The sequence below is a fragment of the Cupressus sempervirens genome, chromosome 2, assembly GCF_028749045.1.
Source record: "Cupressus sempervirens isolate cs-2001-9-10 chromosome 2, ASM2874904v1, whole genome shotgun sequence".
Taxonomy (NCBI): Eukaryota; Viridiplantae; Streptophyta; class Pinopsida; order Cupressales; family Cupressaceae; genus Cupressus; species Cupressus sempervirens.
In genome coordinates, this window is record NC_143119.1 from 298391471 (window position 1) to 298412615 (window position 21145).

The 21145-nt window shown below is 35.0% G+C and overlaps 1 protein-coding gene and 1 pseudogene across 1 annotated transcript; both read left to right on the top strand.

Moving 5' to 3' along the window:
- Positions 1-6628: 6628 nt before the first annotated feature.
- Positions 6629-8249, top strand: LOC149572260 (protein NODULATION SIGNALING PATHWAY 2-like). The gene has a single exon (XM_089810972.1). The coding sequence runs from the start codon at positions 6637-6639 to the stop codon at positions 7930-7932; it is 1296 nt and encodes a 431-aa protein (XP_089667098.1). The 5' UTR covers positions 6629-6636; the 3' UTR covers positions 7933-8249.
- Positions 8250-17636: 9387 nt separating this feature from the next.
- On the top strand, positions 17637-20229 carry LOC149572261 (uncharacterized; annotated as a pseudogene).
- Positions 20230-21145: the final 916 nt, after the last annotated feature.

Here is a 21145-nt window from a genome sequence, read left to right on the forward strand (position 1 = left end):
GGATAGCGTGTTTGGGACATGAGATTATCTCCTCAGCACAGCGGGAGTGGACCACTTAGGTACCATGCGGTCGGGTGGTAGTTTTTTTCCACTCTTATCATTTGAGATCTGTTTGAGACATCGTGGCTAATGTGCCCTTCATGATGGTGGATATGTATCCTTTCACTAGTGTTTTGCATATGTTAGATGATGTTATCTTATGCTTTTATTTGCATGTTAGATTACTTTTTGCATATGATATAGTATATGTTAGGGGTGACATTCCTACCATGTTAATACCGATGATCTCTTCGGTGATTTGGAATGTTATGCACTGAGGAATGGCTAGGACCCATGATGGTCTAATGATGCTATTAACGGTTGGGAGGAACCGTGCACTTAGTTTATTATGTTTGATCTTTTATGATGGATGTCTATATATTCTAAGATGATGTGTCATGTATGACATGTGATTATCTTTACTTTGATGTATCATGGATTAGAATAGGATGATGTACCTTATTTCACATATGTGTATTTTTTTAAGCTTTTCATACCCTGTGACATGTACAGTGGATGATTGAGCATTTAGGAATGTAATGTATAAACATTGGACTTATCATTATTATTTCATGTGGTTGTAATTCTACATTAAGGGATCCTTAAAGAATGTAATTTTTTATGTATGTTATGTTATTTTTAGATGGACATTGCTATTGCTTCCGTTATTGTGTATAAGTTATATGTGGTATTTACTTTCATGTTTTAAAAAAAAAAATTTGCTTCCAAACTTAGTGAAATTCTAGGTTAATTCTTTGGATCCCTTGGCAGGGCATGACACAACATGTCTTCTGATTTGGACGACAATTCCACAAGGCACCAAGAGGATGAGCGATGGAACCACAATATTAAGGCATCTTAGGAAAGAATGAGACTCTTTCCTTGGAACTCAATTTGCTTGGTTGGAATAGAAAAACTTACTTGCATCCATTAGCTTGAAGTTATCTTTGAGCTCAACAAATGTAATAGTTAGAGTACTCGCTATCGCCCTATTGAATAGTATGTAATTCAATAAGAAATATCTACTACAGTAACTACAACTAATACATAATATTTTGGATTTATAAACATCTAACTATGGTAATTACAACTAATACAAAAGCTCATATTTTCATCTAACGACACATACTTTTGGATAGGAGAAAAACTACCATCCAAACGATCCCATGCATTTATATTTTATTGATTTTGATTGGGAATTTGTTTTCTCCCATAGTTATTGTGCTTTTTAACCAGATAGAAGGATGGGTGGAAGTAATCCTTCTCTACAATTAATTCTCCTTTTACCATCATATTTGATGTTTACTAAGAATTATGCAAGTGAATCTGTTAGGCTTCCTTTGTTAAAGATTCTTAGTTCCAACATACCATGCCAACAGCTAAGAAACATTGTTTACCACGTGGCACTGCAAGTTGTTGACATGGGCATGAGGTAGTTGGTTGTAAAGGCAGTGATTTCCATTCATCCCTTTGTTTGCGGTGAGGAATTGACCAGGGTTGAGAAAAGACTAGAGGCATTAGAGTCTTTTGGAATATAGCTCTAACCTTGGATTCCAACAAAGACCATTCATTATGTTAGCCCATCTAACCTAGTTTGGAGTTACCACATGCTTTGTTATCTACAATAGGAAAATATTTTATCAAAGAGAGATGTACGATGTTTTATAAATATCTGTAGAGTTTCAGGAAGGAGGTGGATTTGATGGAGGATGAAGGTGGGGTCAATGGTTACCAAATCCTACATTCTCCAGCATAACATGGTCCACCATAACATGGTCCACCATGGATGAGGGAATAGCTTGTGGGGGGTAGCTAGCTTCTTTGGTGGATCAGTGCCTCTACAATCCCCACAACTTCTCAACATACACAGTTCACCTTCTTCACTCAGTGTACTCATGCCTGTAGCTGACACACATTGATCATGGCTATAGATGGAAATGATAACTACTTTGAGCATCAATATTATCACGCTTGACTTCCCCATTGCTAATGGAATACGACTGTGACTATGATGCTCGACTTTAGAATATGAAGACGAATATGAAGATAAAAATGAAGGGAAAAGGAAATATATTAATTATTAATAGTGACATCTTTCTGAATAGTTCAAACTAAGGTTACAATTTGGAGCAAGGGGTGTTCAAACTTAGTGTTATAGACTTTTCCTTCCTGGTCCAGGGACGAAATTAGGCATTTAGGCATTTATGACATTATGCCACATCATGGACTATTCTCCACCGCCTCATTTACTAATCATTTTGTCCAATGGATTTCAGATTACATTCATAATCGTTGAATCTTTTCTTAATTTACAACTAGTTACTAGACATTAGTTTTAATGTTGTGGCAACTATGTTACAAATTTGTGGATGCATAAGGTAAGTGACTAGACTTCAAAAAATCTATATCAATAACTTTCCATGTTTTTTTTGTTAACTTAAATTTTAGGTGACACTTCATGAACCATTATTATGGGTAAGGAGAGCACAAGAAAAATATAAGATGATTTCTAATCTAAATTTAGATAATTTTCATTAGAAACTTATTTCTTATTTTGTTTCAAAGTTTTTTGAGATATTTTTAATATCTTTTAGGTGATAAGATGACATAAGTATTCATGATAATCAATGAGTAGATTTATATAATTGGTAATTATTTCTTTTGTTAGACACGTAGAGGAAAATAAGAGTAAACTAAAATGTAGTTAGGAAGTTAGTCACCCATTAAGGATGCATTTGATGGTTGTCGGTACAAGGGAAAATGAAGAGAACAATCATTATTATTGAAAAATATTTGAAGAAATTTTTTCCTACTACATGTGGTAAAGATGGTCAAACACGCATTGATTGGAAAATTTTGCATGATTATGTCAGGTAGTATCAAGAAGATCTATAATTGATCCTCAAGTTGTACAAGTTAGTGACATATGAAACTTGATGTATAGGATTGGTTAGTCTTTCTTGCATAATAATGTAATGTAAAATGTTGACACTAGGAGGATACATACAAGTATTGGCACTAGTCAATCAATAATAAGAGTTAAGAGATTGAGTACATAGTTTATTGGTGCTCCAAAACAGGTTTTGATCCCCTTTAGATCAAAGAGCATTTATTTAGTTTATTGTCCAAAGTTTTGATGCTAATTAATAATGATAGTTTAACAACTTGCAGTTTATGTTGGGTAGTTATTTTGGTTTCTTTATATGAGAAACATGGTTGTGAAAATTAAAAAGTGATGACATCTATAGATATATCCAAGCTAGCATACATATATTTAAAACATAACAAGGATATCAAATTTCTAAATATTTAAAATTAATTCATTTTTTGATTTGAAGATAATAATTAATGGTGCAAAATGATGCATGCATAGAAAATTTATTACATCTAGAGCACTATGAGCATGTAATCAAGGTGTCTTTTAGATAAAGGTTAAATTAGGGGATGATATGGTGAAAAAGGAAGTGGAGAGAGTTAAAGAACATATTTAAGAGAAGACAAATTTGAGAGTGAGAGTGTGAGAAGGGGGAGAGGGTGAGAGACATAAGGTAGAGATATAAGTTAAATTAGGGGATGATATGGTGAAAAGAGGGAGAGGAGAGTGTGAAATAGGGTATTTAAGGGGGAGAGACAACATGAGAGAAGGGGAAAGGGGTATAGGATGAGAGATAAGAGGTAGAGATAGATCATAATTAGGGTGAATAAATGACTTGAGAGGGGGAGTGAGATGGGAAAAAGTGAGAAGGGGGAGGGGAGAGATGAGATAGTGAGAGAGAAGGCAGGAAGAGAGATGAGGTTACAATGAATACAATGAGAAATAAGGAATTTCAACAATTATATATTTTATTGACATAGAAAGTCAGTTTGCTCCATGGTCTTTATGGCCATCTCTTGAATATTTTTGTCTTAATGGTCCACAGGAAAGAAAACCCAAAAATACACGTGTTTGTAATTTTTACATGAACCCCCAAGCAATTTGTGACAATGTGAATGTTGTATCTTGATGGATCCCATTAATAAGTGTTAATGCATCAAAAAGACAAAAGTAGGTTTTTGTTCATAGCTAATACAAAATTTAGTGAATTCACCTAATCAAAAATGTGCCATTTAGTAATAAATATTAACCTTATGATCTAGAGATACAAAATAAATCTCTATATTAACCCTATAATAAGTTTTAACCTTATAGTTAGAAAAAGTGTTGCCCAAACTAACAAGCTCAAAACATTGTTTTCCTTCTCCATCTCCAATTGGAAACATAAAACCAATCTTTTTATTAATGGATAATAATATAGATCTAATTTCATTATTCGTTATTTAATTACTTTACCTCCAAGGTAATGTTATGCTAGAAATATGGAGAGGGGGGGTCTAGATAGCAACAAAAGTTTGCAAATTTAGAGATATACGTGCAATAGGCTAGAGTAATTGAGGTTTTTAATATCGTGTCACGTGCTTCTATAAAGCATTAACTTATCTTTTTTAATGTGTTGAGAATTGTGAAAAGGTGATAATTGATCTATGTTTCAAATCACCTCAGCGGTAGTCACTATGTCTCCACGATTGTCCTTTCATGGGAGATTTGGGCTTAGAAAAAAATGGTCATGTGCTTTCAATTTTGCTAAAATTCATGAATCCTCTTAGGACAATGTCAACAGGTTTTAAATAAGTGGGCACTTTCTTACCTCTATTAAATGATTTCTAAAAATTGTATAAATTTTGTGAATTCCATAAACTTTCTCATCTTCTCACACAAGTGAAAAATTACTATTGCATCCCTAATGCCTATTGTTAGTCATTCAATATTTTTCATAGTAGAGTATAAGATATAGAATCCACTATCTTGATTTTACTAAGCATGGGATAGAAAATTGACTATCATGATTGATACTTAAAAGTAATGGCAAAGGTGAGGTTATCTTACTAGGTAACAACCAATTGCAACACCAATATGGTGTGTGAAATTATTTCTCATGTTTGGTTCATTAATATGTAATACACAATTGATATTGTCTTAATCCACATTTATTTTGAAATGCCAGGTGCTTGGAGCCCATTAAACCAGTTATTGTTACTTCCCACTTATAATTTCATTTTCATTGAATGAGTTTTCCTCAGTTCACAAGAAATGATATTTCACATGCATTGTTCAAAAGCGGCTAGAGAAAAAACAAATTCATTTATATTTCCAACTAAATTCTTTTTCAAGTTTATAACTGATTGCAACAATTAAATTTTTTGGGTTCTTAATTGTATGGCCACAAATTTATAGTTTTGAAACTCATTTAAAAATCTATTACTCAAAATTCAATAAGTTGATCCTATATTTTCGTTCAATGCAATACCTATGATGAATTTTCCTTAACATTACAATTTTGTTTGTTCTTGGAACATTAAAGCTTTATAAAGATGGGAATAAAAAAAGAATTGTCAAATACATCTTTACATAATTCTACCAACCAATTCTCTTCTATTGAATTGATGGTTCATACTTACCAAACATTTTACTTCCATTGAATTGACCATCCACACTTATTCGGCATACCTATTGCACACCAAGGTGCGATTACTAATTTATATTTATTACCTAATACATATCTTCATATCCCTTTAAATAGTCTCCATGTCTCTACCTACTTTTAATGTTCGTTTTCATCTATATATATCTCTACATTCCTTTCGAAAGTATTGACAGGGATTTTCACCCATTGGGTCTCTTGTTACGAATAATTGTTTACATAAAAAAGTTTCAAATATGTACGATTCAAACCAATGAGTCTTTTTGTAGGAAGTTTCAAGCCACTTTCTCCAAATCTTTAAGAGTTTACCAAATGGCTAAATTGTCGTGGTCGTCCATCCAAGCAGATATGTCTGAAAACATTTAATTTTTGTACTTATCTTGTAATGCATTATCTGTGCGGGCTGTCCAGTCAAACATGCAGTGTCTTAATTATAAACTAGTGTTTGGGTCATTCGCTCAACTCGTTTGAAAAATCCGAATCTGTTTGCCATGTGCAGTTGAAATTTGACTCAAGAATGGAGCTCCTCCAGGGGAATGGATTATATATAAGAGCTCCACTTTATCTTTCACAGCGTCGCTTCTCCACCATTATTGATATTTTTCTCTTGAGTTTTTGTTCTGAAATGAGTTTGATAATGGAGGAGAGCACAAGGAAAGAATGGGGGTGTGACAGAGACTATTACTCTTGGTCCACTTCAGTTGTCAATCAATCTTTTGGTTTTAATAAGGGATTTTTGGGTTTTGGCAGTAATGCTTCTGATTTGGTCGACTTGAATGATACGCTGTTTGATGGAGTTGAATTCTTTTCCTCACCTTCAACATCAGAACCCCCTTTTTCTGTTGAATTGGTGTCTGATGATCTGATCCTTGATTGCCCTCAAAAGGAATTGGTGTCTGATGATCCGATCTATGATTTCCCTAATGGAGGTGAAGATCTGATGGTATATGATGAGATGTTCTCAGATTTCAGTTCAGCTCCCTCTAATTCTGAATCACCCCGTTCCACAACAGTTGAGCTTTGTTCAACGGAAGAGGATTTAATGGATGCTATGCTGAATGAATGTGAAGGGCTGAGGATGGAGTCTTTTAATGAGGATGGCAGAGCTGGTGTGAGCGTGGAATCTCAGCAGTGTTCTGATGAGTTGTCCCAAGATTGGAGTGAAGGGAATAAGAGTGTGAATACATCAGTGTCTGTTGGCTTTGATTGGGCAAGCTTAGTTCCATGCAGCAATGATAATGGTACTGATTCAGAAGAGTACAGGGGACTAAGGCTTGTACATCTCTTAACTGTCTGTGCTGATGCAATCTCAGAGGGAGCACATGATGTTGTTGAGATCATTCTTGCAAGATTGAGAGAATTGGTTTCTCCAACTGGGTCTACCATGCAGAGAGTGGCCTTCTATCTCTATCAATCACTGCATCAGTACCACCACCATCAAAAGTTGGGGAGTTATAACAACATTAGTAAAGATGCCAATTACATGAGAGCCTTAAGTTTGCTAAACCAAGCTTATCCCTACATCAGGTTTGCTCATTTCACAGCCAACCAGAGCATCTTAGAAGCAATCCCTGCCGAGGGACACAAGGTGCACATCATTGATTTTGACATCATGGAGGGAATGCAATGGCCACCATTGATGGAAGCTTTGAAAAATGAAAACTACAATATTGCTCATCTCAAAATCACAGCCCTAAGATGGGAGGATGAGGAGGATGATTCAAGTTTGCCCAAAGAGACAGGAAGAAGATTGTGTGAACATGCAAGCTCAGTTGGGATTCCATTTTCATTTGAAGAGACCCAATTGGAGAAACTGAAAAAAAGGATGGATTGGGAAGAGGATGAGATAGTGATAGTGAATTGCATGTGGGGATTGCCACACATGTTGGGGAGGGGTAGAGAGGAGTTGTTGGAGTTCATTGATGCTGTGAGGGAGTTGAATCCAGCCGTTGTGACAATAGGCACTGGACCAAACTCCATGGGAGCTCATGAGAAGCTCAACTTCTCAGAGCGTTTTGCTGAATGTATGAGGAATATGTGTGCAGTGCTTGATTCAGTGGAAGCAGGGCTGCCTGCCCAATATGACCTTGCCAGAGCCATGGTGGAACGTCTCTTCATGGCTCCATTGATGTGCGCGCCTATCACTTCTTTGTCACAGGAAGTTCCTCTTCCATGTGTTGTAGACACTCTTCGTCAATCAGGGTTTGCTGAATGTGATATAAGCAGTAAAAACGCTCTGTATGCCACGTACATGGTGAAGGACCAAAATGAGTACAGAGTGGAAAAGGCTGATACAAATCAGCTGCTTTTACTGTGGCAGTCTACTCCTTTAACATGGGTCTCCACTTGGACACAGTCAAGGCATTCTCGGTAGAAATCTATAGTTATGTGTACATACAAAATATCAAATAGAAACATTATTCAAAAGAGAAACATTCTTTTATACCATATGGTCAGTCTGTATACGAGTCTACAGATGGCTTGTAGGAATACGGAACTACCCCAAAGTTATTATTAAAGGCACCAAACTGTACTACAAAGAGACGGACATACTTTACCCCTAGCTACGCCCTTTTTTGACCAAAAGAAATCTATCATTGATTCAGAATAAGTTGCATGTATTTCTGAGCACTGTCTCATTTTAGTGGATCTATTGTCAATTTTACCCCATAATCTATCACTGGTTCAGAATGATAAGTTGCAGATTCTTTTGTACAGTGTGCCAATTTGGAGGATCTAATGTGGAGCTCCAGCCCAATAACAGTTACAAAAAATATATAGAAAGATCAAAAAAGGTCGCTTGCTAAAATAACCAGTAAAACATTACAGCTTCTTGTATGGCACAATTTCCTTTTTTATAGAAACTAAATCTTGGTTGAGATATTTACACTTTTGAGTTTAATATTTAAAAAAAAATGAAATCAAGTTGTTGCAAGGGTCCAAGTCAATATGCAATGGCCAAGATTTAAACTTTAGAAATTTGAAAGGTCACAACCTATTACCAAGTCAAAACAATCAAACAACATATAACTAACACAGTAGACCAGATCTCAATGGTAGTACGAACAAATAATTGCAGCTCTGGTGGAGAGAAGTCACTTCTGTTGACATGTACCACAGGATTCCTTTGCTCTCTACGGTCCCCATCAACATGCATGTTCTCTAGCATGGAAAGTTTATCCTTATGTAAAAGCCCATTTTAGTAAACTTCTTAGAATCATTGGGAGCATGGCAAGGCCCTCAACAATCCTAGTGAAAATGTATATTCTCTAGTATGGAAAGTCTATTCTCATGTAACAACCCATTTTGGTAGACTTCAAGAATCATGGGAGCACACTTGTACGAAAAGGCTCTCTACAATCCCATCAAGAAGATGTTCTTAGTATGAAAAATTTAGCCTTATGTGACGGCCCATTTTGAAAAAGTTTTGAGAGTTGTTAGGAGCTCATTTGTATAAGAAGGCTCTTTTACAGTTCCCATCAACATGCATCTTCTCTAATATGGAAAGTTTAGCTTTGTGTAATAGCCCACTTTGATAAACTTTGGATAGTCATTAGGAGCATGGAGAGGCTCTCTGGAGTCCCCATTGAGGTGTACTTACTCTAATATGTAAAGTTTAGCCTTATGTAATAGGTCATTTTGGTAGATTTTTGAGTTATTAGAAGCACATTTGCATGGGAAGACAATTTACAATCCCCATCAATATGTCTGTTCTCTAGCATGGAAAGTTTAGCCTTGTATAACAACCCATTTTGGTAAACTTGGAACAGTGACTAAGAGCATGGGAAGGCACTCTACAGTGCCCATCAATTTGTAGTTCTCTAGCATGTAACACCCATTTTGCCAAACTTCTTAGAATTAGACAATGGGAAGGCTCTCTATAGTGCCCATCAATTTGTAGTTCTCTAGCATGTAACACCCATTTTGGTAAACTTCTTAGAAATTTCTGTTGATAAACTTGTTAGAATTATTGGGAGCATTGGAAGGCTCTCTATTGTCCCCATCAACTTGTAAGTTCTCTAGCATGAAAAGTTCAACTCATATGCTATAGCCCATTTTGTCTAAACTTCTTAGAACTGTTGGAAGTATATTTGCATAAATTGGCTCTCTCTACTGTCCAATCAACATATATATTCTCCAGCATGGAAAGTTTAGCCTTGTGCAATAGCCCATTTTGATAAACTTGCCAAGGTCATTGGAAGTACAATTGCAAGGGAAGGCTCTCTACTACATCCATCAACATTTATATTCTCCAACATAAAAGTTTAGCCTTGTGTAACAGTCCATGTAGGTAAATTTCCTAGTGTCACTAGCAACATATTTGTATGAAAAAGCTAAGAGGCCATAGATGAGCATATTGTTGAAGGGACCTATCCACAAAGTGAGGGGAACTCAACAATTCCTTACTACCTCCAAGTCTGATGTAATGACTGGATAGGCTTATGCCAAGCTGAATGGCAGCAGATTTCTAGCCTCTTGTATATTGCCTCTAAGGGCAAGCTTGAGATGAAACATGATGGCCACTCATTTCTATTAGAGTTAATGATTATGGTTCTTGTTGTGTTTCTTTCAAGTCTAGGCACTCTCAAAGATTGAGGATATGATACTTCATGACAAAAATTATACTTGGCCTTTCTTTTGCTAATTACACTCCATGGGTTTTTTTGGTTAAGCTCTCAATGGTTACGGAGGCCCTATATCTTTGATTTCTCATGAGGAATTGATATTTGAATATATGGTCATGATGTTGCATCTTATTGGTGAAAGACATCTTTGCAAAAATCAGCATGTTTGTTAGGCATGAGTGTCATAGTTCATTACTGTTGAGAATCTAGGAAAAGAGAGGTTGATTTAGAATCTAATTTTTTCTTTTAAAAGAAGGCAGCTCACTGTAATTGGTCAATTTTGGTGCGCAATGTATCGTAAATGTCTTAAACTTTCTTTCAGGACCTTAAAATTTATTTGAGGACATCAACGCATAATAATTAGATTAGTTAATTTTACATTTAAGTGTAATATTTATACATCATATTGCACACTTATATATAAGGTGTCATGACAAAAAATGTCACACATTACACCTATCATTAATGCACCAAGCATAGTCACATAGGTGAAAGAGATCATTAATCATTTGATAAAATTGCCATTTCAATTTTATGGGTTGGGATCTTCTTACTTTAAAAATCACCCTTATAAATAAATATGAGGCGATGAAAACAATACAACTCATTTTTTAAAAACCAACACCAGAATGTGTGTCCATAAGGTCATGACCTAGCAATGTAGACTTTGGTAAACACAAGCCAAACGTTGGGTGTGACAAGATCAATATATCAAAAAACAACCAATGAACTACGCAAGCTATAATGCTAGGCACACAAAGGAGATTCCTAGGAATGGGTTTCCTTTAAGAATTTTGTTTGAAAAAGTGTGTGAATTTATCACCATCTAAGGGTCTAGAATATGATGCATTTAGGGACACCAACTCAATTTTTTGGGACACCAAGACACTTATTTGGGCCATCAATATGTTTTCTAGACCTTAGCATACCTTCACAAACTTAGCTCATCTCTGATATAGTTCACCAATTGTGCTTCTATCTTGACTTGGAACTCACTTGAAGAAACTTTGTAGATTTAGAAAATAGACATTTAAAGTTTTTGTAGCATTGGACTTAATTCTATGATAGATTATTAACACAAAAACAATGAAACAAGTTTTGAGAGTTAAACCACATTATATCCTTCTTCGTAAATAACTCAAAATTCACACTAGACAAGAGCACACATTTCCTAGGATGTGGATCAACACACCAATCTAACGCTCACTCAATAAGAGGGCTTGAAAGAGGGGGGAGCCAAAAGTGACGCCCAACTTTTTCTCCATTGGATGTTTTGAACTTCGGGCATGAATCTCAAAGTTAAAATTCTATAACTCACAAGTGACGATAAAAACTTCCAATTTTAGAGATAGGACATGTAGAGAGTTCATTTTTTTATATTAATTCTTTAACTCACATACAACTTCACCTATGCATTGGTATACACAAGGTACATGAATAGTAATTAAGATAAGGGTAGAACCACCATATGAAATACCATTTTTAACTATTTATTACACCAATTATACATCACATGCACATTAGTTTGCTTGATCTTTCTATAAGATTATGAAACTAGGATCTCCAATTTCATGTTTCTATTATGTAGCTAAAAATGATTGAACAAACACCAACAACATGACATGATAATAATAAATATAGTTATCAATTATATGGAAATATTACTTTCTAACTTAAGAGTCCAATTTAAGAAATTTAATTTTACAAATAAGGACTCCAACATCCAAATTATACTTTTTATTCAAATTGCTTATTTAAAATTAAAATGATATAAAAATGAAATATGAAACTCATTTTGCATGCACTCCCAAGATCCTCCAAAGAACTGGTGTCCATAATAGTGTTTCAATGGCACCTAATCATGTGGAATCATAAGGTCCACCCCTCTATATTATGAGTTAACTAACTAGGTAGTCAACTAACACACGAATCATTGCTAGAGTGATACATGGACAATTTAAACAAGTGACAAAAAATGTCATGCAAGATTAATAATATTGTAAGATCAGAAAAAAAATGCTAATCAAATTATGTACTATGAGATCAAATTTACTAACCAACATGTTGTTGCAAGGTGTACACCCTTGGTCTCCTTGTACTGTGCTATATGGTGCTTGGGTTTGTGACATGGCTTAGCTGCCTCCCATGTTCTATAAGTCTAGTAGTTGTATCATACATTAATAGGTCAATCTTTTAGTGTAATGACACAATAATTGGTATCAAAGCCTACATCACAAATTTGAACCTCATGCTTGTGATAGGCATATTATTGAAAGGTGTACACTTGTGGCCTCCATGTGATGTGCAACACAACACTAGGGTTTGCAACATAGCTTAACTGCCTCCCATTTTCTACAAGTCCAATGGTTGTATCTAGCATTAATAGTTTGATCTTTTGGTGTAGCAACAACCAACACATGTCTAAAAGGAGAGGAGGGCTAATGTATAGGATTTAGCAATGAAGTGTCATTGCAAGTACCCAAGAACCACATAAAAATTGAGGAGTAAAGATCCATTTTAAAGGATATACACTAATGGTAGTAGAATATAAGACTAAGCAAATGTACTTCATAGCCCTTCCATGTGTATCTTACTAGGCATACAATATTTTCTCATAGATCCAACTCATGTTGATGTTTGATTGTGGAGTTCAAATTCTTTCTCTTTAATGCTTTATGTTAATCTTATCTTACTATACATTTTAATAGATTTGATTATTGACGTCCTAATTTAAAGATCTCACTATAGAAATTGGCCAATAAATATGGATGTAAAAATGAAATAATAAGGAAGGAAATCTGCAACAAAAATGAATCTTAATATCAATCATTCTTCTTTATAACTCCATAATTTCAAAAAAGATGAAGATCCAAACTAGCATATCGAACTTATACTATGGCTACTCGACAGTTCTTCCCTTGGGATGCTATCATCATGAAAACATTTTTAATAAGTGTAAAAAGAAATAAGGTCAAATTAGTACAATTAAAGGAACAATGCTAAAGACGAGTTTTAATCAAAGTTTTAGAGGAGACTACAAATCACTACAAGTAATAAGGAAATAATGACTCAATCATTTTAATGTAGACAATGATTATGTATATATGAAAAAAATTATAACTGTCCAATGAACTGTGGAAACTGGGCAAGAGCAAATCATTTTGAAGGAGGGGCACCACAGTTCATAAAGGAAGAAGGTCAAAGTTGTTAGATTTCCACAATCTTTATCAATGCTATGTATTTTTTAGAGTGTTTGATTGTATAGAAATTTTTAACATCAATGTTTTGGATCACACTATGTGAACAATCATCGAGATGGAAGAGAACATAAAAATTTCAAGATTCAATGCTGAATATATTTTTCTTCTCCCTATATTTTCTTACATTCTAATAATAGATTAAATAAAATGATCCATATATTTTCTAACATTTTAATAATAGATTAAATAAAATGATCCAAAATATTAATGTTAAAAATTTCTTATTTCATTTTGGTTGAAGTCACATAGATTATGGGGGAGATTGGTATGAAAACGGATTTATCAGCTTCATCTTTGATCTCCGAATTCGAGTCAAGGTTTTACATGGTCTCTTGTAATTGGTGAAATTCACATTTGAAAAGAAATAAAAATGGCTCCCTCTGGTAGTACACCAATGCATTTGAACCGATTTTCAAATTATATTTTTGAACAAATGTCATTAAATGTTTTGCCTTCAAAACTATCAAATTCTGATATACATATCGATTAGGAACACACGGTTATAAAACTATGCATGCATTTAAATTTGTGTTACTTTTTCTCTTGTTTTCACGTGCATTGACTCTCACCTCAATTTCTAAACATCGAAGAATTAACAATGATCTTCGATCTCCACTCCTCTAAATTGAAGGACTATGGAATGCACATGGTTGATGACGTATTGTGTATCATATAGAGAAACTAATAAAGGATTAATTTCAGTGTATCATATGAAGAAGCTTATAAAGGCTCAAGTTCAGTCCCTCTACATATCAATACTTCCAAAGACTAGGGTTGAGGCAATCATTATGGCCCGTGGCTAAATAGTCCAAGGAATGCACCTGACATGACTGTTTGTTTGATTTATTAATTAATTTAAAACTTCCAGAACCATGCCTCTGTAATTTCTAAATTAATTAATTAATCAAAGAAAATGTCACGTTAGGTGCATAAAATCGGCTAAATAGACATCGCCATCATTATGGATTGAGGGTTCATGATAAATAGTTTTACTTTCCAAATTTATATCATAAAAGATTCAAGCAATGCACATAGAGTAGCAAAATATTAATAATTTGCAAGCTAGACATGGACATGGCTAAGGCACGTCTCCCTTCTACGCCATGTAGTGTCTAATCAATATTGAACAAGAAGAATTTCAAACCATAGAATCATTGCAAAGAATTATCATTGTATTTAAAATTTTAATGTTGCATGGTTCACATGATTAGTGATGTAAAATAATTATTTCTTTATTATCAAAAGTTAATAGTTGGAACATGATTATCCACAATAGAAGATTAGCTAATGTCTTTTAGTTTGGAAGTTTTTCTAATCTATTTCGTGTTCTTAAAGATTAAAAATATGTATTCAATATAGATAAGAATTATATAAACTAGTTAACTTAATTTAGTTGCAAAATTAGATATTTAAATCTTGTTCAACTTAAGAATAAATTCTTTTGTTTGAATAAACATGCGAAGACACATTCAAGAAATGCTTTATCACATTATTAATGTTGTTTGTGGGTATAGGTAAGAAAATCAATAGATGCTCGTCATGTGCATTACAACCGTAATAATCGCATTGTAATAACGTGCATACAACCATATTTTCAACGGAAGGCGCCAAAACTTTGTCATTCGCAAATAGAAACAGAAACAACCTTCACAGACGCTCATTGGTAAGTAGTATTAATATTTGATAAATTTTAATATTTTTTTTTTAAATTATCATAGCATATATTATTGTGATAATTGTATTTTTTTTCTATTCAGTTTTCTTATTTAAAATATATATTGTAAAACATTAATATTTATACTTTTTCAAAGTTCTAACATTTTTCTATTTTTAAATTGTCATTCTATTTTTTTCCATTATTGTACTTGCCATAAGCTAGTACTATTGCATTCACTTTGCACAATTATTCAATTAGTTTTAAATCTATTCGCCGTAATAATTTTTAAATGATTAAAAATGTTAATTCATTTATAAATTTTATATTCCATACAAATTATATGATTGGCTGAACTCATTTTGTGTTATAGGAGCCATTTTTTCGGAGATTCTCCATAATGCAATATTTTCGGGTAGAATCAAGGTAAAATACGAAATAGTTGTATAAGTTTTAGTTTTTCTTTGCATATGTTTTGGTTAATGCAAATTTACACAAAATTAAATCCTACTATAATAAAATCTTAATAAATGTAATAGCAAAGGTGAAATTGTAGTTACATGAGGTATTTTTCATATATGAAAATGTTCTCACAAAGTAAAATGTATTTACAACTACCAATGAGATAATGAGAGTATAATAATTTTTACACTACTTTGTTTATTCATTTATAATTATAAATTGAGAACTTATTAATTATAATTTTTTTTTCACTTTTCTTAATAATTTTATTCAATTTTCTAATATTTGAATGAGATTAGATAAAATTAATTAGAAATTTTTAAAAACTACAATTTCTATTACATAATTACAACTACAATTAATAACAATAAGACAAAAACATACCACTATATGACACTTGTTATATATGTTATTCTCTCTTTAATCATTTTCTATCTCTATTTCTATATATTAATTTCTATTTATTACATAATACATATCTTCCTATCCCTTTTAATAGTCTCCATATCTCTACTTACTTTTAATGTTCGTTTTCATCTATATATCTCTACATTCCTTTTGAAAGTATTGACAACGATTTTCACCCATTGGGTCTCTTGTTTCAAATAATTGCTTACATAAAAAAGTTTCAAATATGTACGATTCAAACTAATCAGTCTTTTTGTAGGAAGTTTCAAGCCACTTTCTCCGATTTACCAAATGGCCAATATTTTGTTGTCCATACAAAGGCTAAATTATCGTGGTCGTCCATCCAAGCAGAAATATCTGAAAACATTTAATTTTTGTACTTATCTCAACTCGATTGAAAAATTCGAATCTGTTTGCCATGTGCTGTTGAAATTTGACTCGCCCAAGAATGGAGCTTCTCCATGGAAATGGATTATATATAAGAGCTCCACTTCATCTTTCACAGTGTCGCTTTTCCACCATTATTGATCTTTTTCTCTTGAATTTTTGTTCTGAAATGAGTTTGATAATGGAGGAGAGCACTGTTAGGAATAAGGTGTCTCAACCTTGTATAATTCCTATTCTTATTATTTGTTTTGTAAAATGTATTTCTTGCAAATAATGTTGATGTGTCGATATCTTGAATTGTGTGTAACAAGATCATGAGTAAAATGGTTATGACGGATTCCTATGACACGTAAGAGCTATGTTAGGAAGATTCAATGACAGGTGAAAACATGTGGCAAGTAAGATATTTGACAACTGTACACTCTACCCCAATAGTGGGGTTCAGGGCATTGCCTCAAAAAAAAATTTGGGGTTCCTATTTTCTCGGAGAATGGTAAAACCCTAATACGGTTTACCTTTTGGGAGTAGCCCTAAAGTGAAGCACATGTTATAAGTGTTTTTAGGGTTGCAAAGAGATGCAATGTGAAAAAGGTGTATTGTTGGTACTGCGAGTAGCTACTGGAGTCTTCTGTTGTCGATGTTGAACTTGCATTGCAAGTGTATTGTAACCTTGTGTTGAAGATAATACATTATGCAGGTTCTGAAGGGGTGGGGTTGTTTTACCAAAAGGCTTTTCCCCACCGGCAAATCCTTGTGTTATGTGTTCCTTTCTTTGTCTATTTTCTGTATGCATGTTTGGCTGCAATATTGTTATTTACATGATATTGAATTTGTAAGTATAGAAGATTTTAATAGGATTTGCATCATACTTTCCTTATGAGATTAGTGTAGGGAGCTTTTTTCGCACCTGAGTTTCCTTACAAGCACAAGGAAAGAATGGGGGTGTGACAGAGACTATTACTCTTGGTCCACTTCATTTGGCGATCAATCTTTCAGTTTACTTTTGGGCTTTGGCAGTAATGCTTCTGATTTGGTCAACTTGAATAATATGTTGTTTGATGGAGTTGAATTCTTTTCCTCACCTTCAACATCAGAACCCCCTTTTTCTGTTGAATTGGTGTCTGATGATCTGATCTATGATTTCTCTAATGGAGGTGAAGATCTAATGGTATATGATGAGATGTTCTCATATTTCAATTCAGCTCCCTCCACAACAGTCGAGCTTTGTTCAATGGAAGAGGATTTGATGGATGCTATGCTGAATTAATGTGAAGGTCTGAGGATGGAGTCTTTTAATGAGGATGGCAGAGCTGGTGTGAGCATGGAATCTCAGCAGTCTTCTGATGAGTTGTCCCAAGATTGGAGTGAAGGGAATAAGATTGTGAATACATCCGTGTCTGTTGGCTTTGATTGGGCAAGCTTAGTTCCGTGCAACAATGGTAATGGTATTGATTCAGAAGAGTACATGGGACTAAGGCTTGTACATCTCTTAACTGCCTATGTTGATGCAATCTTAGAGGGAGCACATGATGCTTTTGAGATCATTCTTGCAAGATTGAGAGAATTGGTTTCTCCAACTAGGTCTACCATGCAGAGAGTGGCCTTCTACCTCTATCAATCACTGCATCAATACCACCACCATCAAAAGTGGGGGAGTTATAACAACATTACTAAAGATGCCAATTATATGGGAGCTTTAAGTTTGCTAAACCAAGCTTATCCCTACATCAGGTTTGCTCATTTCACAGCCAACCAGAGCATCTTAGAAGCAATCCCTGCCGAGGGACACAAGGTGCACATCATTGATTTTGACATCATGGAGGGAATGCAATGGCCACCATTAATGGAAGCTTTGAAAAATGAAAACTACAATATTGTCCATCTCAAAATCACAGCCCTGAGATGGGAGGATGAGGATGATGATGATAAGGAGGATGAGGAGGAGGATAATAAAGGTGATGATTCAAGTTTGCCCAAAGAGACAAGAAGAAGATTGCGTGAACATGCAAGCTCAGTTGGGATTCCATTTTCATTTGAAGAGACCCAATCGGAGAATCTTTTAAAAAGGATGGATTGGGAAGAGGATGAGATAGTGATAGTGAATTGCATGTGGGGATTGCCACACATGTTGGGGAGGGCTAGAGAGGAGTTGTTGGAGTTCATTGATGGTGTCAAGGAGTTGAATCTAGGAGTTGTGACAATGGGCACTGGACCAAACTCCATGGGAGCTCATGAGAAGCTCAACTTCTCAAAGTGTTTGCTGAATGTATGAGGAATATGTGTGCAGTGCTTGATTCAGTGGAAGCAGGCCTGCCTGCCCATATGACCTCGCCAAAGCCATGGTGGAACATCTCTTCATGGCTCCATTGATGTGCACGCCTATCACTTCTTTGTCACAGGAAGTTCCTCTTCCATGTGTTGTAGACACTCTTCTTCGATCAGGGTTTGTTGAGTGTGATATAAGCAGTACTCTTTCCACAACAGTCGAGCTTTGTTCAATGGAAGAGGATTTGATGGATGCTATGCTGAATGAATGTGAAGGGCTGAGGATGGAGTCTTATGGCAGAGCTGGTGTGAGCGTGGAATCTCAGCAGTGTTCTAATGAGTTGTCCCAAGATTGGAGTGAAGGGAATAAGATTGTGAATAGATCAGTGTCTGTTGGCTTTGATTGGGCAAGCTTAGTTCCGTGCAGCAATGGTAATGGTACTGATTCAGAAGAGTACAGGGGACTAAGGCTTGTACATCTCTTAACTGCCTATGCTGATGCAATCTCAGAGGGATCACATGATGCTGTTGAGATCATTCTTGCAAGATTGAGAGAATTGGTTTCTCCAACTGGGTCTACCATGCAGAGAGTGGCCTTCTACCTCTATCAATCACTGCATCAGTACCACCACCATCAAAAGTGGGGGAGTTATAACAACATTACTAAAGATGCCAATTACATGGGAGCTTTAAGTTTGCTAAACCAAGCTTATCCCTACATCAGGTTTGCTCATTTCACAGCCAACCAGAGCATCTTAGAAGCAATCCCTGCCCAGGAACACAAGGTACACATCATTGATTTTGACATCATGGAGGGAATGCAATGGCAACCATTGATGGAAGCTTTGAAAAATGAAAACTACAATATTGCCCATCTCAAAATCACAGCCCTGAGATGGGAGGATGAGGATGATGATGATAAGGAGGATGAGGAGGAGGATAATAAAGGTGATGATTCAAGTTTGCCCAAAGAGACAGGAAGAAGATTGTGTGAACATGCAAGCTCAGTTGGGATTCCATTTTCATTTGAAGAGACCCAATTGGAGAATCTGAAAAAAAGGATGGATTGGGAAGAGGATGAGATTGTGATAGTGAATTGCATGTGGGGATTGCCACACATGTTGGGGAGGGGTAGAGAGGAGTTGTTGGAGTTCATTGATGGTGTCAAGGAGTTGAATCCAGCAGTTGTGACAATGGGCACTGGACCAAACTCCATGGGAGCTCATGAGAAGCTCAACTTCTCAGAGTGTTTTGCTGAATGTATGAGGAATATGTGTGAAGTGCTTGATTCAGTGGAAGCAGGGCTGCCTGCCCAATATCACCTCACCAGAGCCATGGTGGAACGTCTCTTCATGGCTCCATTAATATGCACACCTATCACTTCTTTGTCACAAGAAGTTCCTCTTCCATGTGTTGTAGACACTCTTCTTCGATCAGGGTTTGCTGAGTGTGATATAAGCAATACAAACTCTCAGTATGCCACGTACATGGTGAAGGACCAAAATGAGTACAGAGTGGAAAAGGTTGGTACAAATCAGTTGCTTTTACTGTGGCAGTCTACTCCTTTAAGATGGGTCTCCACTTGGACACAGTCAAGATATTCTCGGTAGAAAACTATAGTTAGGTGTACATACAAAATATGAAATAGAAACATTCTTCTATACCATATGGTCAGTCTGTATATGAGTCTACAGATGGCTTGTAGGAACATGGAACTACCCCAAAGTTATTATTAAAGGCACCAAACTGTACTACAAAGAGACGGACATACTTTACCCCTAGCTACGCCCTTTTTTGACCAAAAGAAATCTATCATTGATTCAGAATAAGTTGCATGTATTTCTGAACATTGTCTCATTTTAATGCATCTATTGTCAATGTTACCCCATAATCTATCACTGGTTCAGAATGATCTTTTGTACAGTGTGCCAATTTGGAGCATCTAATGTGGACCTCCAGCCCAAGAACAGTTACAAAAAATATATAGAAAAATCAAAAAAGGTCGCTTGCTAAAATAACCAGTAAAACATTGCAGCTTCTTGCATGGCACAATTTCCTTTTTGATAGAAACTAAAATCTTGGTTGAGATATTGACACTTTTGAATTTTATATTTTAAAAAATGAAATCAAGTTTTTGCAAGGGTGCAAATCAATATGCAATGGCCAAAATTTAAGCTCTAGAACTTTGAAAGGTCACAACCTATTACCAAGTCAAAATAATCAAACAACATATAACTAACACAGTAGACCAGATCTCAATGGTAGTATATAGAAAGATTGTGGCTCTGGTGGAGAGAAGTCACTTCTGTTGACATGTACCACATGATTCCTTTGCTCTCTACAGTCCCCATCAACATGCATGTTCTCTAGCATGAAAAGTTTATCCTTATGTAAAAATCCATTTTAGTAAACTCCTTAGAATTATTGGGAGCATGGGAAAGTCCTCTACAATCCTAGTGAAAATGTATATTCTCTAGTATGCAAAGTCTATTCTCATGTAACAACCCATTTTGGTAGATTTCAAGA